Consider the following 22,331-nt stretch of genomic DNA (forward strand, 5'->3'; position numbering starts at 1 on the left):
TCCTTCCTTCCTTCCTTCCTTCCTTCCTTCCTTCCTTCCTTCCTTCCTCCTCCCTCCCCTCTCTTCTACTTTCCTCTCCTTTTAATTTATTTTTCTTTTCTTTTATCTTATTCATTTTTCCTTTTATCTTTCTTTCCTATCCTTTCTTTCCTTTCCTTTTTATTTTACTTTCCTTTCCATTTTATTTATTTTTCATTTATTTTATATTTTATTTATTTTATTTTAATTATTTTATATTTTATTTTATTTATTTTATTTTATTTTCCTTTCCTCAATGTTTTTTCTTTCTTTTCTCTCCCTTCCCTTCCTCACCCTCATCCTTTTCCCAACAAAACCGTCCTTTGAAGACCAAGAATACAAATAGCATTAGAAAATCAAATGGAGGCCAGGCCTCCTTCATTGATAAGGTGGTACCATTTCCCATTAATCTTGCCTCTGGGATGCTAAAAATAAATCCACTTGGACCAATTACAATGCATAGATGCCAGCCGTGCAATAGGAGGGACCCTTTAAATCCTTAAGGTTGAAACAGCTTGGCTATTGTTGGCTTCCACAATAAGAGCCATGAAAAGCTACAGCTTGGCCGTCAAGTGCCTTGCAGACTCCAGATGTTTGAGGCAGTAGTTTATTTGATTGATTGATGGTAGGCATGTGGTTAAAGAGACAGTCCAGCTGACATATCACTCGCTTGGGGTCTTTTGCTTTATCCTGAAATGTAGCACGTTATTATAAATTAATGCATGCCATGTTTATGTCAACCCACTGGAGAAATTAAACATTTTGTCCTGCTCTTTGTGAGATTTTGAATAGACTAGAATAGAATTCTTTATTGGCCAAAAGTGATTGGACACACAAGGAATTTGTGTGCAGGAAAAACATATTTAACCCTCCCCGCCCCTTTTTTTAAATGGCTCTCTTCACATTCCTAGCCATTTGTTCCCAAGATGTGGAAGGAGACAGTCTGAAAAATCCCACAAACGTTTTCTCTCCCAGTTCAAGGGAAAGGAAGAAACGTTCTGCCAAATTTGGCCAATTCTGCAAAAGTAGGGCTAGATGAAAAGGAGACTAAAAGGCTGCACAATAGTCTTCGAGTTACGACCGCAGTTGAGTCCCAAAATAGGTCCCTTTTTTCAGGGCTGTTGTAACTTTGAGAGTCACTAAATGACCGGCCATAAGTCAAGAACTCCCTATATATGTATTGAAGTTGTGACAACCCACTTGTAACTGATGATGTGACCTACTTTGTGTGATGACCCAAAGGGTCGTGGAACAAAGGCAACACAGTCTGATAACCAGTAGGAGTCACTTTATTAGCTCCAACTTTGCCCCCAATGTCCAGGATACCTTCTGAGCTAGAGAAAAACTCTCCCAGGAACACCCTTTGGCTACAGAGAATCAAGTCCAAAACATGGTCAACAAAATCTATAACTATAAGTGCAAGCAAGGCAAAATGAGGTAATTTTCGATAAGGCAGGAGAAGGAATTCCAGACGTGAAGGAACAGCCATAATTCAACACAGTTGGGAAGACACCAGGAACACAGATAAGTGAAGTCAACACAAGATAAAATCACATTTGCTCCCAGCAGACACCGCACTCAGTATGTATCTCTCTTAAACTCTCTTCCCAGGTGTTGCTAATGAAGGGAATCAGGGCCCTTTCCTCCCTCGTAAGCCATGCAACTCACGTTGCTCCCTTCTCCATTCCTCCCTGCGTGCCATAGGATGAAGAGGTGTGGGCCTGGGTCTTCCTCTGAACTCCCTCTCCCTTGTTCTATCTTGCCCCTGCTCTGCCCTGCTGGACTTTGCTCTTCCCCAGTTTCCTCTACAGCCAACAGAGCCACACTCCCGTTCCCTCTCAGCTGTTCATCTTCCTCCTTGGATTCAGGGCATGACAGTTTGGGTAATGAAACATCTGCAAGAAAACAACTAAGCTCAGACAGTACAAAAAGGCCTTGAAGCAGTTTTGCTGGAAGCCATTCCTATTCTCCCCACCCACCCACCAAACTGGAAACCAAAACATTTGAAAATAACATGAAATCAAGCAAGGTTCACCAGAATTCCTCTGAAATGTTGATGCATCCATTATCCTCTCTTGATCAATGCACAGAGTAAAAGAAATCTCTTTGGGAAAACTGTTAACTCAACAAGGCTGACCCGAGGGAAAATCTAATTCCTTATCTCAGCTGTTCCATGACACTGGATGCAACCACACATATTGTGTGATCCTTGTTTGGCTAGCTTCGTGTACTTGAGTTAGCACCAAGCACATGATGCTAACCAAGCAAGGATCTTGCAATAAATGTGATTGAGAGAGGAGTTGTCCAAAAATTAAAAATAGCGCTTAGGTTTAAGCAAATCAAGAATTCCTGAAAAAATGATCCGCTTTAGGAAATGTTTGCATTTTAAGAAAACAAACCTATTTACTTGGAAAATGTAAATGTAGGTTAGCAACTAATCAAGACCCAAAAATGCTTTTTTCAGGAGGCAACTGGACTTGCTTGTTTTTTGTTTTGAAGATGTTTTGCTTCTCATCCAAGAAGCTTCTTCAGCTCTGACAGGATAGTGGAGAATGTCAGAGCTAAGGAAGCTTTTTGGATGAGAAGTGAAATGACTTCAAAGGAAAACCAGAAAGTCCAATTGCCTCCTGAAAAAGCACCTTTGAGACAACAAAGGGGTGAGATTCTACCGGTTTGGACCAGTTTGGGTGAACTGGATGTTAAATTTGCATCTGGTTTGCTGAACCAGTATTTAAACTGACCGACTCCCTCTGGAAGGGGAAAAACAGCCCTTCCGGAAGTACCAGAAGTTGTGAAACGGACTTGTTTCCAGATTCTGGAGGCCTCCAGAGCCCGGGGAAGGCCATTTTCTCCCTCCCAGAGGCCTGAGGAAAGCCTCCGGACTCTGGGAAAGGTGAAAAATGGCCCTTGCAGAGGTTCTGGTAGGCCACGTCCACCATGGCTGTGCCCACCCAGCAACTGGGCAGCAAACCAGTTGCTGGGATTTTTGAATCCCACCCCTGGGACAACCATGACTTGGATGACTGAGACTCTGTACAGACTTTGAACTGATCAAGAGATAAAACCATTTTAAAGAATCTACTTACTTCAGATCTTCGTCCTCTGTTGAGGTATGCACAGACGGGACTGAATGCTCCACTACCACAAACGTATAAATGGGTACGGTTGAACATCTGTATCACCCGAACAAAATTGCCACAACCATGCTGCAGAGGGTAAAAAATGGATGAACCTGCACATAAATGTTACATCACAACAAGCCACATTAGAATAGAATACAGAATAATGGACTTGGAAGGGACTTGGAGGGCTTCTAATCCAACGCCTGCTCAAGCAGGAGACCCAAGACCATTTCAATCAATCAATCAGACAATCAATCAATCAATCAATATCAATCAAATGGAATAGAGCTGGAAAGGACCTTGGAGATTTCTAGCCCAACCGCCTGCTCAAACAGGAGATCTTATGTCATTCTAGACAAGTGATTTTCCAGTCTCTTCTTAAAAACCCCCAGTATTGGAGCACCCATAATTTCTGGTGGCAAGCTGTTCCACTGGTTTATTGTCCCACAGAAAGCTGTCCTGTGGCAAGTTGGCTGTGGTAAAATGGCCGTGGTGACTTGACCATGGTGAATTTTCCCATTCCACCCAGGTTTTTCATTCCACCATTTTAAGCAAACAGGTTTTTTGGGCCATCTCTTTCTTCAAAGAAAGAGAGAGAATTGGCCTGAGAATCATTAGTTCTCATTTCACCAACTTCAAGCCCTTTTGAGTCTCACATTAATACATTTTTTGGAACTAACAGGGGAAAAAAAACAACCCCAGCAATCCAATCTCTCTGATCTAGATCGGTGGCACCTTTGCCCAACGTAACGAAGAGAAGCAACAAAAATAATTCAGCCAGTTAATTTAGCATGTGTTGATGAACCTACCCAAGGGTCTAAAACTACCACTAAAATTGTTCCTAAGGTGCCTTCTCAAGAAGCAATTGGACTTTCTTTATTTTTCTTTGAAGACATTTTGCTTCCCATCAAAGAAGCTTCTTCAGCTCTGACTGGATGGTGGGGAACGGAAGAATTTATATTCCTTGCAGACAGCTGGTCATTTGTATCCTTTTAGAAAGTCGTTGAGGCCATTAGGAGGTTTCTCTGTCTCCTCAGGGCCACCAAATGGGTGTGGAGCCTTCTTGGAACTGTTGAAAGGACTGTGTTGTCTCTTTCTGCAGGATGTCTTCTGCCCTGTGTTCCTTCACAATTGGATGCAGGTGCAGGCTGTTGGGGATGAGTCCATGCTCCCTGCATCTATTCAGGTGAAGGCATGAGGGCACAGATGAACCTCCAGGTGGCCTCAATGACTCTCTAAAAGGATGCAAATGACCAGCTGTCTGCAAGGAGTATAAATCCTTCCATTCCCCACCATTTATTCACACAAGTTGATGTTTCTTGGATGAGAAGCAAAACATCTTCAAAAAGAAAAAGAAACAGAAAGCCCAGTCGCCTCTTGAAAAAGCACCTTTGGGTCAACCATGACCTGGAGGATGGATAACCTCCATAGTCATTTACCACTCCAATTTCCCTTCCCTTCTGCTTCTCAAATAAAGATAAGATTGGAGAAAGAGGAGGCTGAGGCATGTTGTGCAGTGATAAATGATGGTTCTCATGTACATAAACTTCAAGATCATTAGCAGGTGCTGTGAACAAAGGCCAAGCTGTGTCCTCTGTAAGCCCACATCTGGAGTAGAAACATCTGTGTGCAAAATGCACCAGCAGGCCTTACTCAAGAGTGTACAATGAACCAAGGAATGAAAGAACGGCAGGAACGGAAAAGGAACAAACCCCATGTTTACAACTTCCACATGGGTGGTTAAATGTTTCTTGTCTGGCACGATTAATGTTACCAGCAAATTTTCAGGATGGCTGGACAAACTGTCTAGACATAAAGAAAAGGCATTTGGTCAACTCTCAAGTCAATAGAAAGATTCAAGAAAGGGAAGAGGGATATTTTTAAAAAAAGATTCTAGGACTTATCCCTTCCCATTTTGAGGGGACAATGTACACTGACTTTGCCTTACCCTTGGGTGGAATTCTTGTTAGGATTAGAATAAACCCACAATTTAACATTCAGCTTTAAATGGAGGTTTTAATGGGGTGTCTAACTGACCAAATCTTGAGATTTTTTACAAAGTAGGTGGTGTTACTATTGTTGTGGCCTGCCAGCGGCCAGTGGAGTTGGTGACAGACCCAGACAGTGAGGAGGTAGGGGTGGAACATGGGCCAATCCTGGAGTCGGGGGAAGACTCTGACGAGGGCTCTGCATCAGAGGCAGAGATGGGGCCAGGGCCATCCGACAGTTATCAGCAGCCTTTGGAGTCGGAGATAAGTGGGGAAGAAGAACAGCTGGAGCCTGTTCCCAGTGTGTGCATGCACAGAGCTGCCAGGAGAAGGAAACAATTTAGGAACAAGGGTGGACTTGGGAGTAAAGGCTCAGGTGGATGGTGAATGGCCCCTCCCATAGGGAATAAAGAGGAGTAAAAGGGGAGCGGTGTTTGCAGGAGACAATTAGTTTATTTAATTAGGGTGAAGATTTGTTCCTGACTCCTTGCCAAGTATTTTCTGGTACAGCATTGCTCTTGGAAGCTATTGGCCTGGCAGCTCTCCAAGCCTGATAAGGTCTGTGGTTGTAAATCACTCTTGAAAGACTGTTTGCCAGGACTTTGCTGGATATGAATGATAGGAATTCACATTAGCCTAAATAAAAGGGGTTTTGTGGAGACGAGGAGTCTGCTTCGTGGTTTTGTGAGGCCTAGGTCAAAACATCTATCCTCTTTCAGATGTTTCTAAACTACAACATCCAGCATCCTTCAGTCCTGACTAGGGCTACCTAGAACTGCAGCTCAATCAAGGGTCAGAGTTGGACCCATTTCATAACTTAATAATACCCATATTAATAAAAATGTCAGAATAAATGTATGGTCTGACCCGGGACATATGTACAATAACACATCTCTCCCATGTCCTTTGAGAAAGATTTTCAGAGACTCGATCAGTTAAAAGGAGCCAGGGGTGGGATTTGGCGGTTCTTTGAACCAGCCATAACATTAGCTACTTCTTATGAAAACATTATAAGGCAGTGGTGGCTAACCTTTTTGGGCTCCTGTGCCAAAAATTGTGTGCACGCTTGCACGTTCATGCGCCAGCACCCAGAAGGCAATGCACGCCCCTCCACACCCCCTATGCATGTGTCTGCAATCCCCACCCACCCACCCCGTCGCCCCTTTACCTGCATTGCACCTCACAGCTGATTTTCAGCCAGTTTGAGGCCTTTTTCGGCCTCCCAGAGTCTTGAGGAAAGCTTCTGCAGGCTTTTGCAGGCCAAAAACTAGCCCTGTTTCGTCACTTCTAGTATTTTCAGGAAAAACATGAAGTGATGAAATGGGGCTAGTTTTTGGCCTGCAAGGCCTGCAGAAGCCTTCCTTAAACCTTTGGGAGGCTGAAAAAGGCCTCAAACCCACTGAAAATCAGCTGTGAGGTGCACACATGCACAGTGAGATAAGTTTACCTGCAGCTCGCATGCCGGCAAAGATGGCACTACCATAGGTTCCATTGGTTCCATAGGTGCCATAGGTTTGCCATCACGGTTACAAGGGATGGGCTTTCCGCTTATTTCCAATGAAAAAGTTTTAATTTAGAACTTAGTTAAGATGCTATTTTTTTGCTTGCTGTAGATGTTATAATGGTAATTATTCCAAGTCAGAGGTCCATTGATTATTGCTCCATGTTATGACCAGCAAAATCATTGGTTTTATTTCTGTATGTGAGATTTTTAAAACATCCTTTCAGGGGGACCACACAATACTGCAAAATTTGATAATGCAGTTGTATAATCAATTAAAACAAGCACACCATTTTCTAATATTAGAAGAAAAATATTTCATATAATGGCCACTGTGCGTGTATTTATGCATTACCATTTAGATCCATAAAGCCTACATATCTATCTGGGTATTGATAGTTTGGTAAAAGCAGTGTATTTTTTTAAAATGAAGTTTCTCATCAAAGAAATTCTCTACCTAAAACTATGATTCATAGGAAAATCATGCTGAACAATATTCTGACACCCTTTAGTCAAACTATGGTATCATAATGTTTTTAGTTTAGTTTAGCGTGTTCTTGGAAACCTGGACTCTAGTTTGTGAATCATGGATTTCTGGCTTTATAAGCTGTAAAAACTGACAAAATTATAATCTATGAATAAATGATGGTCAAGCAAAACACAGCCAACTTCAACTAGTCCAAGACTCCCAACACGATTAAAACCTTTGAAATTTTTATAACACACTTTGATGCCCACTTTAAATGTCTTAAGAACTGAAGTCATAATAAAAGAGACAGTGAATGTTTAGCACAGCTTTATATATATATATATATCCAAAGTGAGTTCTGAGTTTTCAGCACTAAATGTTCAGCCAGACTAGTGCATGACTCCAACCAATGAAGTGGAATTATAATTCTTTTAATTTGTTACAGCAGCCTTTTTAAGAGTTGTGCGATACACCACATTAATCTCTTAACTCAGCAAAGATGCTGCCTTGTTTGATCCAGAATTTCTTTGAGATTTTATTTTTCTCCCCAGTAATTGGTTTAACAGACAATCCTTCTCCCTAATCCATGCTTTAATTCTAATAACATACGGGCCACATTTACCTGCTCTAAGAAAGTTTTAAGCTTCTTCAGGCATCTGCCAAAAGGAGTGTTTTATGATCAGGCAGTAAGAGCTTTAAGAATATATAAATTTCTTCTTTTTCGTTCACCATGCGAAAAAGGATCCTATATACTATTTGGGATCCTATCCAAGGAATTATATGAGTATTAGATCAGTCTGCCTTATATTCTTTAAGAGACATTGAAAGCAAGTCATGCCGATGGTTTCCATATTAGTTAGAAGAAAAGCAAGACAAAATTATGTTTGCTTTACATGGTTGTATTTTTTTAAAAAAAGCTTGGTTCTGAAGATAAGCAACGTGCTACATTTTCCAGAGCCTGGTGGTGAGATCTAGACTAGGTATCTCCAACCTTTCTGGCTCCAGGGATCAACTTCAGAAGAGGCAAGGAGGTTCTGTTCTTATCAGTTAATTCGATGTTTAAGCCTGGGTTAGGTAAAGCAAATGAAAGCTAATTTTTCTTCATTTTTATTCATGGAACAGTATAGAATAGCAGAGTTGGAAGGGACCTTGGAGTCATCTAGTCCAATCCCCTGCTCAGGCAGGAAACCCTGTACAATTTCAGACAAATGGTTGTCCAATTTCTTCTCAAAAACCATTTACAACTTCTGGAGGCAAGTTGTTACACTGATTAATTGTCCTCACTGTCAGGAAATTCCTCCTTAGTTCCAGGTTGCTGCTCTCCTTGATTAGTTTCCATCCGTTGCTTCTTGTCCTGCCTTCAGGTGCTTTGGAGAATAGCTTGACCCCCTTCTTCTTTGTGGCAGCCCCTTAGATACTGGAACACAGCTATCCTGTAATGCCTAGCCCTTCTTTTCATTAAAGTAAGTATACCCAATTCCTGCAAAGGAGGAGGAGGAGGAGGAGGAGGAGGAGGAGGAGGAGGAGGAGGAGGAGGAAGGAAGGAAGAAGGAGAAGGGAGGAAGGAGAAGGAGAAGGAGAAGGAGAAGAAAGAGAAGGAGAAGGAGAAGAAGAAGAAGAAGAAGAAGAAGAAGAAGAAGAAGAAGAAGAAGAAGAAGAAGAAGAAGAAGAAGAAGAAGAAGAAGAAGAAGAAGAAGAAGAAGAAGAAGAAGAAGAAGAAGAAGAAGAAGAAGAAGAAGAAGAAGAAGAAGAAGAAGAAGAAGAAGAAGAAACAACAACAGCAAACCATTTCTGAACATTTTGTCTGGCTTGTCCAGGCAAACAGTAGGAGTCAACCATGACCTGAAGGTACAAGCGTATGTATGTATGTATGTATGTATGTATGTATGTATGTATGTGTATTAGCCTCCAGTCCCCTAATCATCTTTGTTGCTTTCTCTGCTCTCTGTCTCAGCATCTTTTTTGCAGCATGGCAACCAAACCTGGATGCAGAAAAATGGTCTTCTATGGACTGGGGGCAGAATGTGTGTGGGTGTGGGGGGTGGTTTGGTATGTGCAACCTAGATTGCGTGTATGTCCAGATGAAGTTTTGCTCACTTGCCTGCCACTTGTGCAGCCTGCTTCCCAACAGTCTGCGGACCGGTACTGAAAGGTTCTGGACCTCTGATCTAGACTCTTGCATCTATCAAATTTCACAGGATCATCCAGCCCAAAGAGTATTAAAGGGAAGAAAAATGCCATTTCCCTCCTGCTCTTGGCTGTATTGATGGTCCAGGCTGCCAAATGTATAATTAAAAGGAACAATAAAAAACTTACCGTGGGATCTTTGCCAGCCATTTTGCACTCATCCACCTTGGCTGTTGATGCTGGCCAGAAAATCTGCATGGAAGGAAAACAAAATATTTTAAATGGATTGCATAATCTTGAATACATAGTAAGAGAGGAGGGGATTAGTCTGAACTCAACCTACTGCCTTTGCATTGTGCCTAAACCTGTAGAGTGAATATTTTTGTACAACTAGCTTGCTGGAGAAATTCTATCTTCAGTTTTTCTTATGAAAAACCTATTTAAGAGACTGAATGCAGCTTTTCTTCTTCTTCTTCCAATCCTAACTCTCTTCTGAAGTACCTGTTGAATAATAGAATAATAGAGTTGGAAGGGACGTTGGAATAATAGAATAATAGAGTTGGAAGGGATGTTGGAGGTCTTCTAGTCCAACCCATTGCTCAAGCAGGAAACCCTATAGCATTCCAGACAAATGTTTGCCCATTCTCTTCTTAAAAACCTCTAGTGTTGAAGCACCCACAACTTCTGCGAGCAAGTTGTTCCACTGATTAATTGGAAATTTCTCCTCAGTTCCAGGTTGCTTTTCTCCTTGGTTAGTTTCAATCTCTTCTTAAAAACCATCAGTGTTCAAGCACCCAAAATTTCTGGAGGTAAGTTCTAGAGGTACATTCTGGGGCATCCACAACTCCTTAAGAATCTGGTTTAAGGCACTTGATTTGACTAACAGGGCAGCAGAAGTATCAATGCAGGTAAGTTGCATGCTCAAAGAATCAAATTTGCACTTTGAGGGTGGCTTTGGACTTTTAGGAGAAAGAGTTTGGTGGAGCAATTAATGTACCAGACTAGTCACTGTGAGTTCTAGTCCCATCTTAGATACAAAACTAATTGGGGCATCTTGGACAGTCCCTTCCCTCTCTCAGCCCTAGGAAGAAGAAGAAGGACAAGGAAAAGGAGGAGGAAGAGGGGGAGGAGAGGGAGGCGGAGGAGGGGAGTGGGGGTAGGGGAAGGAAGAGGAGGAAGAGGAGGAGAAGGAGGAGGAGCAGGAGGAGGAGGAGGGGGAGTTGGAGGGGGAGGAGAGGGAGGGGGAAGGAGGAGGAAGAGAAGGAGAAGGAGAAGGAGAAGGAGAAGAAGAAGAAGAAGAAGAAGAAGAAGAAGAAGAAGAAGAAGAAGAAGAAGAAGAAGAAGAGATGATGACAATGACGATGACGATGACGATGATGATGATGATGATGATGATGATCCAGGCAAACAGTAGGAGTCAACCATGACCTGAAGGCACAAGCATTTTGGTTTTGTGTAGTCTCTGATATGCCCAGTGATTCATGAGTTCCTTTGGGGATAGTTGAGCAAGAAAAAGCAGATTTACCTGCAACTTATTCATTCTCTGTCCAGACTTGCCTGAATGTTGTTCAAAGGATGGGAGGCTCAGGAGCAGGGTATTTTGAGGGGTAGCTGCACTACTCTGGAAGCTTCCCAAATGGCCTTCTTCTGATGGGCATTGATAATGTTACCTAGTCTGGTAATGAAATGCTTGCCAGAAAACAACCAAGCTCAGAGAGCATCAAGGACCCCATATGTCAACCCTGAGCTTCAAATATGTTCTCCTTTATCAGCAGCTATTTTTGAAGGCTTTAGTATAACAAATAAAACTTCAAACTCTTCTCATTCATCAGTTTAGGGAATCTTACATGAATCCTGTATAATACATGGATACACACCATTCTAATACTATTTTCATCTGTGTTCTGTCCTTCTGTTCTGTTCCATTCCATTCCATATTTTCTGTTCTGTTCTGCTCTGTTCTGCTCTGCTCTATTCTAGTCTCCATTCCATTTCATTCCATTCTTTCTATTCCATTCCATTCCATTCATTTCTGATTCTATTCTATTCCATTCCATTCCATTCCATTCCACTCCACTCCACTCCATTCCATTCCATTCCACTCCACTCCATTCCATTCCATTCATTCTAATATAAATAATTCAGTTGCTGGAATTCTTGTAATCCCATCCTTTTCATCTCAAACAATCTCCTTAAAGAGTACCTTATGTGAAACATGCTCAGAAGGAATCACTTTCCATTCTAAATAGCCACTAAAAGGGCCTGGTCCTTCCCTGGATTGCCTTCCCTTCCTTTTCCTGGATTGAATACTTCGATGTACTTTTCATATATCAACCAAAGAGTCCTTACATCAAGTCTGACTCAAAAGACCATTGCAAGTAGACACTTTCAAACGCAGCTTGTGATTCAGTTCAAAGATTCCTAATATGAATGGGTCACAAATGTGCAAAGTTTGCCTCCTCATTTTACAGTGGATGTCAGCTGCATTTTGCCAAGTTTAACTTAAAAGTCCTATACCAGGGTGAAAGAAATCTTTTTTGTTTTTAAAGTGGGAAAATTTCATCCTCCTTAATATTTAGTGTCAATATCAGTTTTCTCTTGAGACATCTTATTGAAAGAATCTGGAATTCTAGCTTTGATGAGAAATATCAGCTATGAAAACTAGAGCTGTGTGATGTAGATGTTAAAATGCAGTATTGCGGGCTAACTCCAACCACAGTCTGGAGTTCGATCCTGACCAGCTGAAGGTCGACTCAGCCTTCCATTCTTCTGAGGTTGGTAAAATGAGGACCCAGACTGTTGGGGGCAAAAGGCTGACTCTGTAAACCTAGAGAAAAGAAGGATTGGGGTGACATGAGAGCAGTATTATTTGAGGGGCTGCCACAAAGAGGAGGAGGGATCAACTTATTCTCCAAGGCACCAGAGGGCAGGACAAGAAACAATGGATGGAAACTCATCAAGGAGAGAAGCAATCTGGGAATTAAGGAGAAACTTTTAACAATGAGAACCATTAACCAGTGGAGCAGCTTGCCTTCAAAAGTTGTAGGTGCCCCATCACTGGAGGCTTTTAAGAAGAGAATGGACAGCCATCTGTCTGAAATGATATAGAGTTTCCTGCCTGAGCAGAGGGTTGGACTAGAAGGCCTCCAAGGTCCCTATTACTCTTCCTTCCTTCCTTCCTTCCTTCCTTCCTTCCTTCCTCCCTTCCTTCCTTCCTTCCTTCCTTCCTTCCCACCACTGGAGGTTTTTAAGAAGAGACTGGACAACCATCTGTCTGAAATGGTAGAAAGTCTCCTGTTTAAGCAAGGGGTTGGACTAGAAGACCTCCAAGGTCCCTTCCAGCTTTATTCTTATTGAATTGAAGTGGTGTAAAGTGCTATGAAGTAGTATGTACTGTAAGTCTGCTTTTGCTATTGCTAAAGTCAAAACAAATCATGATTCCAAAAAAAGAGAGCAAAATCTCCATGAGATTCATGCAGGCTAATAAGGGAAAGTAAAATAGGTTTAAAAGCCAGACAAAAAGGAGAAATTAAACTCCAGTTGCTATGAACAAAGAACACCGCTTAGTACTATATGGTTGTTGGAGCGATCCCAACTTATAGCAGTCTGTTGGTGGGGATAAGCTGCCATCAATCGTACTTTCATTTACTAGTCTAGAAAAGTTAGACAGACATTGTTCTCCTTCTGGTTCCTTTTGTGAAGTTTCAACAAAATTTGTTCTGCTTGGAGGATCCAGCATAAAATGCATCTCAGGTTTCCTCTGTCAGTGTGAAAACATATTTTTCAGTGAGACGTTAAACAGGGATTAGCAAATGTGGTCACTACTGCTGTGTGTGGGTCCCATCACTCCCATGTTATTGCCTGGAGCAATGCAGAATTCATGCAAAAGACCTGAATGAATAAGAAAGTGAAACGGCATGTGGTTGGAATATGACTTTTCTCCTCAAGAGAGTCTGGAAACAGCTTATAATTACTGGAATGATGTTTAAAGGAAGGGATACCTAACCGAATCTATGTTGGAGAAGACTTTGGGGCATCTCTTGGCCTTCAGGAAGTTCAAATCAGTCAAGCTTAAAGGGAATCAACCTTGATTTGAAGATACTGAAGATGAAGCTCAAAGACTTGGCCACCAAATGATAAGAGAGGATTCCTTGGAGAAGACACTGATGTTGGGAAAGATGGAAGGCCAAAAGAAAATGGGACAGCAGAGAAGGAAATGGTTAGATGGTGTCATCGAGACAACAATGTGAATTTGGAAAAACTCCAAGAGACTGGAGGACAGGGGAAGCCTGGCATGCTGTGTTTATGAAGAGTCAGACACAACATAAGCATCTAAACAACCCACAACGTCTGTCTTGGGAGACTTCTGAATTAGTAGGAGTTGGACACTGAACCGCAACAAGTTGTCAAAGCCTCCTGTGTGGTGAATGGACGTTAGCCAGGAAATTAGAACACCTTGAGATTCATTGAGGTCTTCCCACAACAGGCCTCATCAAAGGAGAAGAGGACCACAGAGGATGAGATGGTTAAATGGTGTCATCAACACAACGAACACAAATTTGGGCAAACCATGATAGACAGTGGAGGACAAGGGGGTCTCGGCATGCTATGATCCATGAGGTTGTGAAGAGTCAGACACAACCTAGCAACTAAATAAGAACAAAATCTGTCTTGGGAGACTTCTGAAGTTGTAAAAGAAATATTCAACATACAACTAGAATACATAGAATCAAGACGAGAAGCAACCTAGAACTAAGGAGAGATTTCCTGACAGTGAGAACAATTAAACAGTGGAACAACTTGCCTCCAGAAGTTGTGGATGCTCCAACACTGGAAGTTTTTAAGAAGAGATTGGATAACCCTTTGTCTGAAATGCTGTAGAGTTTCCTGCCCAAGCAGGGGGTTGAACTAGAAGACCTCCAAGGTCCCTTCCAACTCTGTTATTCTAAATTCTAAAAAACTACTCAGCAACCGTTCAAGTTATGAAAGAACCCCACAAAAAGTGTTAACGGCATTGCAGAACCTAGACAGGCATAAATGCCTGTTTCTCATTTAAAAAAAAAAATATTAAGAAGCTGGATTCTCTGAATAAAATGGAAGTGAAGGTGTATTTTAATGCAATATCTGATAAATGGATTCTTTGACCACACAAAATACGCAGCCAGATTGGTGGAAGAAACAACGAGCCAGGTGTTATTTCCCCCCAAAAATTCTTTTTTTCTTTTTTGATAACTGCAACTGATAGTTTGGAAGAATAATCCAGCTCTTCATTCTTTGAAACTGATAGCCTACCTGTCCATCCAGGAAAATGCCCATTGCAATAAAAATAAATATATTTTTTTTGCAAAACCTTTCCAAACATTGTCAGCCCTGTGCACGGATGTCCCATATGTTCCATCTGTCTTGCTTTACATGAACAGGTTCTGTTTTGAAATGACACTTGAAGGAAGCCTTTTTAAAAGATCATCCATCTGTGAAGAACTTCCAGAGATTTGCTTCTCTAATGCCTCATGCTTGTCAGATCCCAGCAATGAGGAGGAATGCATATGTTCACCAATAAGTGCAGACAGATTTAAATGAGAGTTTAAATATTATCTTAATATGGTCTTCTTAAAAACAACTACAACAAAAGAAATACGTCAGAGATGCTGCTACATTAGAGTATTTACTGAAATGCTAAATGAAATGCTATTGAAGTCCAAAGGTTGAGCAATACACAATAGCAGAATAACAGAGTTGGAAGGGACCTTAGAGGTCTTCTAGCCCAACCCACTGCTCAACAGGAGACCCTATACCATTTCAGATAAATGATTGTCCAGTCTCTTTTTAAAAGCCTGCAGTGATGGAGCACACACAACTTCTGGAGGCAAAATAATCCACTGGGTAATTGTTCTCACTGTTAGGAAATTTCACCTTAGTTCTAGGTTCCTTTTCTCCTTGATTAGTATCTATCCATTGTTTCTTGTCTTGTCTTCTGGCGCTTTAGACAATAGCTTGATTCCCTCTTCTTTGTGGCAGCCCTTCAAATATTGGGATACTGCTATCATGTCGCCCCGGTCCTTCTTTTCATTAAACTAGACATTCCCAATTCTTGCAACCAGTCTTCATATGTTTTAGCCTCTAGCTCACTATAATTATCTTTCTTGCTCTTCTCTGCACTCTTTCTAAATTCTTAGTATTAATATTGAGTTCTTAATGATGGGCATAAGAAAGTCTGAAACAAACATAAATATCTGTTTTGTGGGTGAAATACTGGTAGAAATTTTGTCTAAAACCTAGAAAGATGAAATCTTTAGGAAAGAAGCAAGCAATAGGAGACATGTTTAGTCACTGCCAATACAGGGGTGGGATTCTACCAGTTCACACCTATTCACTAGAACCGGTTGTTAACATTCTAAACAGTTGGAGAACCTGTTGTTAGAAGAAATTACTGGCCTAATCCTGTAAGGAAGGCAGGAAGGAAACATTCTGGTGTTGCTTACAGAAACTGCCTCTCCGTTAACTCTTATTACATTCTTGGCAGGACTAGACTTTCTGTCTCAGGAACTTCTCCAGAGTTTTTTTCCCCCTCCTTTGCTGGTACTTTGCTTGTGTGGAGTGATCATTCAATTTTCACACTTACGACTGTTGCAACATCCCCACAGTCATGAGAGGCCAGGAGGGGAGATGCGTGCCTTGATGTGAGTGATATTGAGTTGGCCATGCCACGCCAATAACATGACCACCAAGCCATGCCCACCAACTAAGCCATGCCCACAGAACTGGTTGTTAGAAAATTTGAATCCCAACCCTGTGACAATAGTAATATCAACAGGTCTATTAGTCCATCTCTAATGCTTACCCTTTTCTAAGGGTTTTTTTTTTCAAATATAATCTGTGGCCATGTAAGCCATTTCCAACCGTTGTCCTGGAATTGGGGTGTACACTGCAATTGTGATCTCATGAACTGCATTTCAGACAATGTGTCATTTGGAGGGATGGAAAAATGGGCTACCTCCAGTTGTGTGTGTGGAAAGAAAAGTTTAGTAGCATCAAAATCTAAAGAGATAGACGGTCTTTGTGGAGGAAGACATTTTTTTGGTTTAGCCATATGGCTGAACCCCTAAAATTTTGGGAAACATTGCACAAACACTACCCAGTTGGAAATGCATGCACATACTTCGTTCAAAATGTCCAGGAAATGCCATAGCACGAGGATGTCTTATTACTTCATACCTACATTCAGACAAAAATGATAGCTCGGGGCAAGTATTATGACATATCTATGCTAGTCAATGTTGGTCAAGCCAGCCTGTGTGGTTAACCACACAATGCCAAACAAACAACTCACGATTATAAGTAAGATATGAAACCACTGTAACCACATTATCTCACCCATAAGCTACAGAAATATGCAAATGATAAATATTGATGCTTCCATCATTAAAAAAAAAACAACAAGTTGCAAGGACTTTTAAAAGGGAAGGAAGGGAGAGAGAGAGGGAGGAAGAAAAAAGCCAAGGGAAGATAATGGAAGGGAGGAAGGGAGGAAGTGGGGGAGAATGGAGGAAGGAAGGAAGGCAAAAAGGAAGGAAGAGAGGAAGGAAGAGAAAGGAAAGGGAAGATTATGGAAGGGAGGGAGAAAGAGAGGGAGGGAGGAAAGAAGGAAGGAGAAAGAGAAGGGAAGATAATGGGAGGGAGGGAGGAAGGAAGGCAAGAAGGAAGGAAGAGAGAAAGGAAGAGAAAGGGAAGGGAAGATCATGGAAGGGAGGAAAGAATAGAGGGAGGGAGGAAGGAAGGAAGTAGAAAGGAAGGAACGAAGGAAAAAGGGAAGGGAAGTTAATGGAAGGGAGGGAGGGAGGGAGGGAGGACCTCATACCACCATGTAATCCTATTGTTTAACAACTAATTTATATTTTAGCAATATAATAATGTTAGTAGTATAATATAATATAGTAATAATTGCAGATTCCTCCCCAAAAGCAACCAACAGACAGGAGATGAGATTATGGTTGGGAAACAAAATTTAGGTGATTCTATCTTGGCCAACTTCAGCTGTGCAAAAAAGCTCCAGAGGTCTATCTTCTATTTGTGACAAAGCCACGTTCTCTCCTTTTCCTCAAGATTTAAGTTTTCTTTTCCTTCCTTAATGCGTCCTTTGGAAAGGGACCAACCAGTAGAGGACTCAAAATCAAGAAGATTTCAAACCAGCCTAGGGGAAAACCATTTTCCATTCTACTTTTCTACCATTTGATCCAAGATGATCCACCTCAGTGGTTTTCCATTTTACCTCAATCCTTAGATAATTTCTTGACTCCTTTTGTAAACTTAAAAGCTTTGACCTGGTATAAATACTTGTGGCCTGGCAGTGAAACATATGTGGACATATTGTCTTGCTAAGACGTTAAGCTGCTAAGATGTTGCTCCTGTAAGATGGAAAAATCCATGCAGTCTATTAATGGGAAAACAAAACATGTTTATATCCCTCCCTCTTTCATGTAAAACTTTTAAGTAGGAAAATCTTCCATTCCCAACCACGCCGTTAACTTACGCTCAGTGGATCCTGGCTTATGTTATTGATATTCAACGACAAAATGTGATCTTTGCTGCCAACGTAGATCCGATCTTGATCTTCATCCATCACTAATATCCTGTAGTCTAAGGGCTGATGGGAGAGAGAGTAAAATTGGGATGTCTGGGTTTCCTGTAGTTCTGCAAAAGAAAGAGAGATCCAAAATTCATTTACCTTCCATGGGTGATGAGTTTCGTTAGAGATTATTTTCAACAACTAAAGAGTCCAATACAACTTGGAGAAAAGAAGCATGATCCCAATAAAAGTGAAGCAATTGAACGAGGCCATCAGAATTTTCAATAAAAATGAAAATAATCTCTCTGACAAAAATGATGCTTTTTTGTCTTTTACTCTTAAGTAAATCACTTTAGTTATGAAGCATCCAAAATAGCCTTATTCAGCCATGCAAATAAGACTGTTGTATTACAGATAACAGATAAACAGAGTTGGAAGGGACCTTGTAGGTCATCTAGTCCAACCCCCCCACCCAAGTGGGAGACCCTACACCATTTCTGACAAATGGCAGTCTTCTTTAAAGACTCAAGTGATGAAGATCCCACAACTTATGAAGGCAACTTCTATTTTATTGGTTGATTGTTCTCACTGTCAGAAAATTTCTCCTTATTTCCAGGGTGAATCTCTTCCTGTTCAGTTTCCATCCATTATTCCTTGTCTGGCCTACAGGTGATTAAAAATTAATGGAAACTATTATTTGTACCTGTTCTTTTAAAAAATCCATGATATGTTAAACTAATCAGTGACATCTGTACAAGCTATGACAGGCTGGGATCAATGTTGAAAAGTCCACAGAAATATATTTCATTTCATATTTCTCTGAATGGAATCAGCGAAGATCAGTTAAGATTAATTTTGTTTTGCAGTCAAGTCACTAAAAACCTTCTCTGAATTAATATTTGCAATGCTGCAATTTTAACTGCATTTTCTCAAACTTTGGAGGGTACACTTCGAATATTGCATCCAGTAAAAAAAAAAGATATTGAGACTCTAGAAAGAGTGCAGAGAAGGGCAACAAAGATGACGAGGCAACTGGAGGCTAAAACATATAAAGAACGGTCACTGGAACTCTGTATGTCTAGTTTAATGAAAAGAAGGACTAGGGAAGACATGATAGCAGTGTTCCAGTATTTGAGGGCCTGCCCCAAAGATGAAGGGGTCAAGCTATTCTCCAAAGTACCTGATTGTTGGACATGAAGCAATGGATGGAAATTAATTGAGGAGAGAAGTAACTAGAACTAAGGAAAAATTTCCTGACAGTGAGAACAATTAATCAGTGGAACAACTTACCTCCAGAAGTTGTAAATGCTCCAACACTGGAAGTTTTTAAGAAGAGGTTGGATAACCATTTGTCTGAAGTGGTGTAGGGTTTCCTGCCTAGGCAGGTAGTGGGACTAGAAGACCTCCAAGGTCCCTTCCAATTCTGTTATTCTATTCTACCACATTCTGAGCTTTTACCTTAAATTGATGCGTTCTTAATTAAACACCATTTTAAAACACACAGTGTTTAGAAGGCACATATTAATGATCTTCAGAAATATTTACATTGACAATAACACACAAAGTGCACATATTTACACTCTTTTAATGCCTAATGTAAAATTATGAGTGCAGACAGACAGAAATGATAGGGGTTGGAATTTGATATTTTGTTTCTCCATAATCTTTTCTTAGGAATGGGTATTCATCCAAAGTTTTGAACTTCATTTTTGCCAGAACAGCATTTTGCAAATACATGAGCTGAACCTTCCATGACTTCAATCAAACTTGATAAATGTGTTAAGCCTTAAGAAGGGGTTGCATAATTAAGTCTTTCCCCACGCTTGCAAACCAACTAAATCAGGATATTTGAGTCTTCATTAACTGGTGTGAAAACACATCAGTCCTGTACTTTGACTTGCTACTATTCTTATCCAAACACCACTCTGAAAAGATCAGCAGTCTCTTCTTTTACAAGAATTTTAAATAACTACAAAGCCAAAGTATCTGAGTTTCAATTCCAACCAGGCATACATTTGCTAGAAATAATAAATAATGGGCACATAGATTTTCCCCCCTTTAAGGAACCTATTTCTAGAACATTGGTCTTCTTCAATGTAATTCAGAATCCTACTCAAAGAGAGCAGTGAAATATATTTGTCAAAGAAACCCCCAGAATGCTAAACTGCTAAGTATTCTACAAGTCATAATTTAGAATAGCAATAAAAACAAGATTTTAATATATCAGTAAATGGCTACTAATCCTTATTCCAAAGGAGTTGCCTTTTGGGAGGAGGAGGAGGAGGAGGAGGAGGAGGAGGAGGAGGAGGAGGAGGAGGAGGAGGAGGAGGAGGAGGAGGAGGAGGTGGTGGTTAAGCTACTCATAGTTTAATGGTGATGCTACAGTGCGGTGCATAGTTATAAATTATGCTTATTGATGAGTATATCCTACTATGAGCCTTTCATGGCAATCTTTTCCGTATGAGACACATGTTGCATTCTATACCAAAATATTCTGCTACTTGCATCATACCCTGTAATTTTGCTGAAAGATTCACAATGCAGTATTTTCAACAATCTTTTCTATTTTACTTCTTGTACACTAAACAAAGCACAAACCCAACACCTTTTCTTCTCAGAGGTGCTTAAAAAGATGAATTTCTGGGGTTTGGTCAATTGTTGAGTTTCCATTTAAGAGAAATATTGTGTGCCTTTCTGTTCAGATTTAATCTGAACACAGGTAGTCATTCCTCAGCTTATGACCACAACTGAACTCAAAAATTATGTTGCTAAGTGAGGAATTTGTTAAGTAGGTTTTTTCCACTTTCCTTGCCACATTTGTTAAGTGTTAAGTTAAGCAGTTGTTAAGTTAGTAACCCAGTTGTTTAATGAACCTTTGCTTGTCAGAAGGTCACAAAAAGGAATTATCCAACTGATTCTATGAATCAGTTGTCAAGAATCTGAATGTAAATCATGGGGATGCTGCAACAATCATGGGTGTGAAAAATGCCACAAGTCAGTTTTTTTCAAGGCCATCATAACTTCAAAAGGTCATAAATGAACTGTTGTAAGTCAAAGATTTGCTGTAGAGAGCAATTCTGCATCCATCCATGCCAAAATATAAATGAATATTGCCATATTAGGTTAATCAAGTCTATTTGTTAATATCGGTTCAGTCCTCTTGGAAAGATTTTCATGTTGCTGCTTGTACAAGCAAAATTAATTTTATTAATTTTTATTAATTTTACACGTGCAAGCATTCAGCTAGAGACCTTGTTCTATGTGGCCCCTTCAGTTATGCCAGATAATGTTATTCAGGGGTCTTCAAACTTGACAGCTTTATGACTTGTGGAATTCAACTCCCAGAATTCCTCCTCCTGAGCCATGTTAGCTCAGAAATTCTGGGAGTTGAAGTCCACAAGTCTTAAACTGGCCAAGTTTGAAGATCCTTGATGTTATTGATGGCTCCACTATGTCAATCAAAAATTTCATTGAGTTGGAGTCTCTGACATGACTGTGTTTATGGAAGCGGTTCTACAACTTTTTTTGTTTTGTTTTAAAGGGTCAAACATTGCTGGTGGAAACTGGTTCCTTGTTCAAACACATTTTGCACTGCACAAACTCAGCCCATTAATAAACCCATTATCTTAAAAGTGTTTGCCATTGTTCATATCTGGGTATCGACAGTTTAAAATAGCACTGAGAACTATTTCAAAACTTCAGTTTGTTTCTGAATGAGATATGGCTTATTGATCGGTTGACAATAGATCCTTGTTGGCCAGTTAACAGGATGTATATTTTGTGCATTGGCAGGAGTGAATATTATTTAAAAAGTAGAAAGAATCAAGCACCTAATGTACCCATGTGAACAAAGACTTTGGGCCTGCCAGTGATATTATTCAGGATGTGTGTATAGTGCTAGGTCAACTACAAATGGTATATAGACTGATGAAAGAAAACAACATTTTGTCTATGGAGATTCTCAATCATCCAGGTCATGGTTGTTCCAAAAGTTATTTTTTCAAGAGGCAATTGGACTTTCTGGTTTTTCTTTGAAGACATTATGCTTCTCATCCAAGAAGCTTCTTCAGCTATGACTGAATGGGGAGAAATGGAAGGATTTATATTCCTTGTAGATAGCTGGTCATTTGCATCCTTTTAGAGGGTTATTGAGGCCACTTGGAGGTTTCTCTGTGTCCTCGGGGTCACCCGAGTGGTGCAGATGGGTATGGAGCCTTCTTGGAACTGCTGAAAGGACTTTGTTGTAGATTGGAGATAGACCATGTGATATCCCTCCCCCTCTGTTGAGGGAGGGCTGTTCAATTTTGACATAAATGACCCCTCTTTCAGACTAGAGGCCCTTGTCCAAAACGTGGACTTTGCTGTCTTCGAAAGAGTGGCTCTTGGACCCTTAAGTAAGAGGGCAACATACAAACCTCAAGCCACACAAGTCAAAAATGTTCACAAAAGTTGGCCTTCAAGCGACATACTCAGATATAAATGTTTCTTTGAAAGTGTACATTTTGAATGTCACTAGCCAGAAAGACAAGTGAGCAAACCT

At 40.6% G+C, this 22,331-nt stretch overlaps 1 protein-coding gene across 1 annotated transcript in view; it reads right to left on the reverse strand.

Annotated features, from left to right (window-relative positions):
* SEMA3C (semaphorin 3C) overlaps positions 1-22,331 on the reverse strand; it is a 148,283-nt gene that overhangs the window by 68,604 nt on the left and 57,348 nt on the right. The window contains exons 3-5 of the mRNA XM_087934377.1: positions 17,756-17,916; positions 9,415-9,477; positions 3,105-3,224 (exon numbers count right to left, since the gene is read on the reverse strand). Coding sequence (XP_087790503.1) covers positions 3,105-3,224; positions 9,415-9,477; positions 17,756-17,916 — 344 coding nt within the window. The remainder of the gene's footprint in view (positions 1-3,104; positions 3,225-9,414; positions 9,478-17,755; positions 17,917-22,331) is intronic.

This window comes from Pseudonaja textilis, chromosome 5, assembly GCF_049901715.1.
Source record: "Pseudonaja textilis isolate UNSWEBS1 chromosome 5, rPseTex1.2, whole genome shotgun sequence".
NCBI classification, from domain to species: Eukaryota; Metazoa; Chordata; class Lepidosauria; order Squamata; family Elapidae; genus Pseudonaja; species Pseudonaja textilis.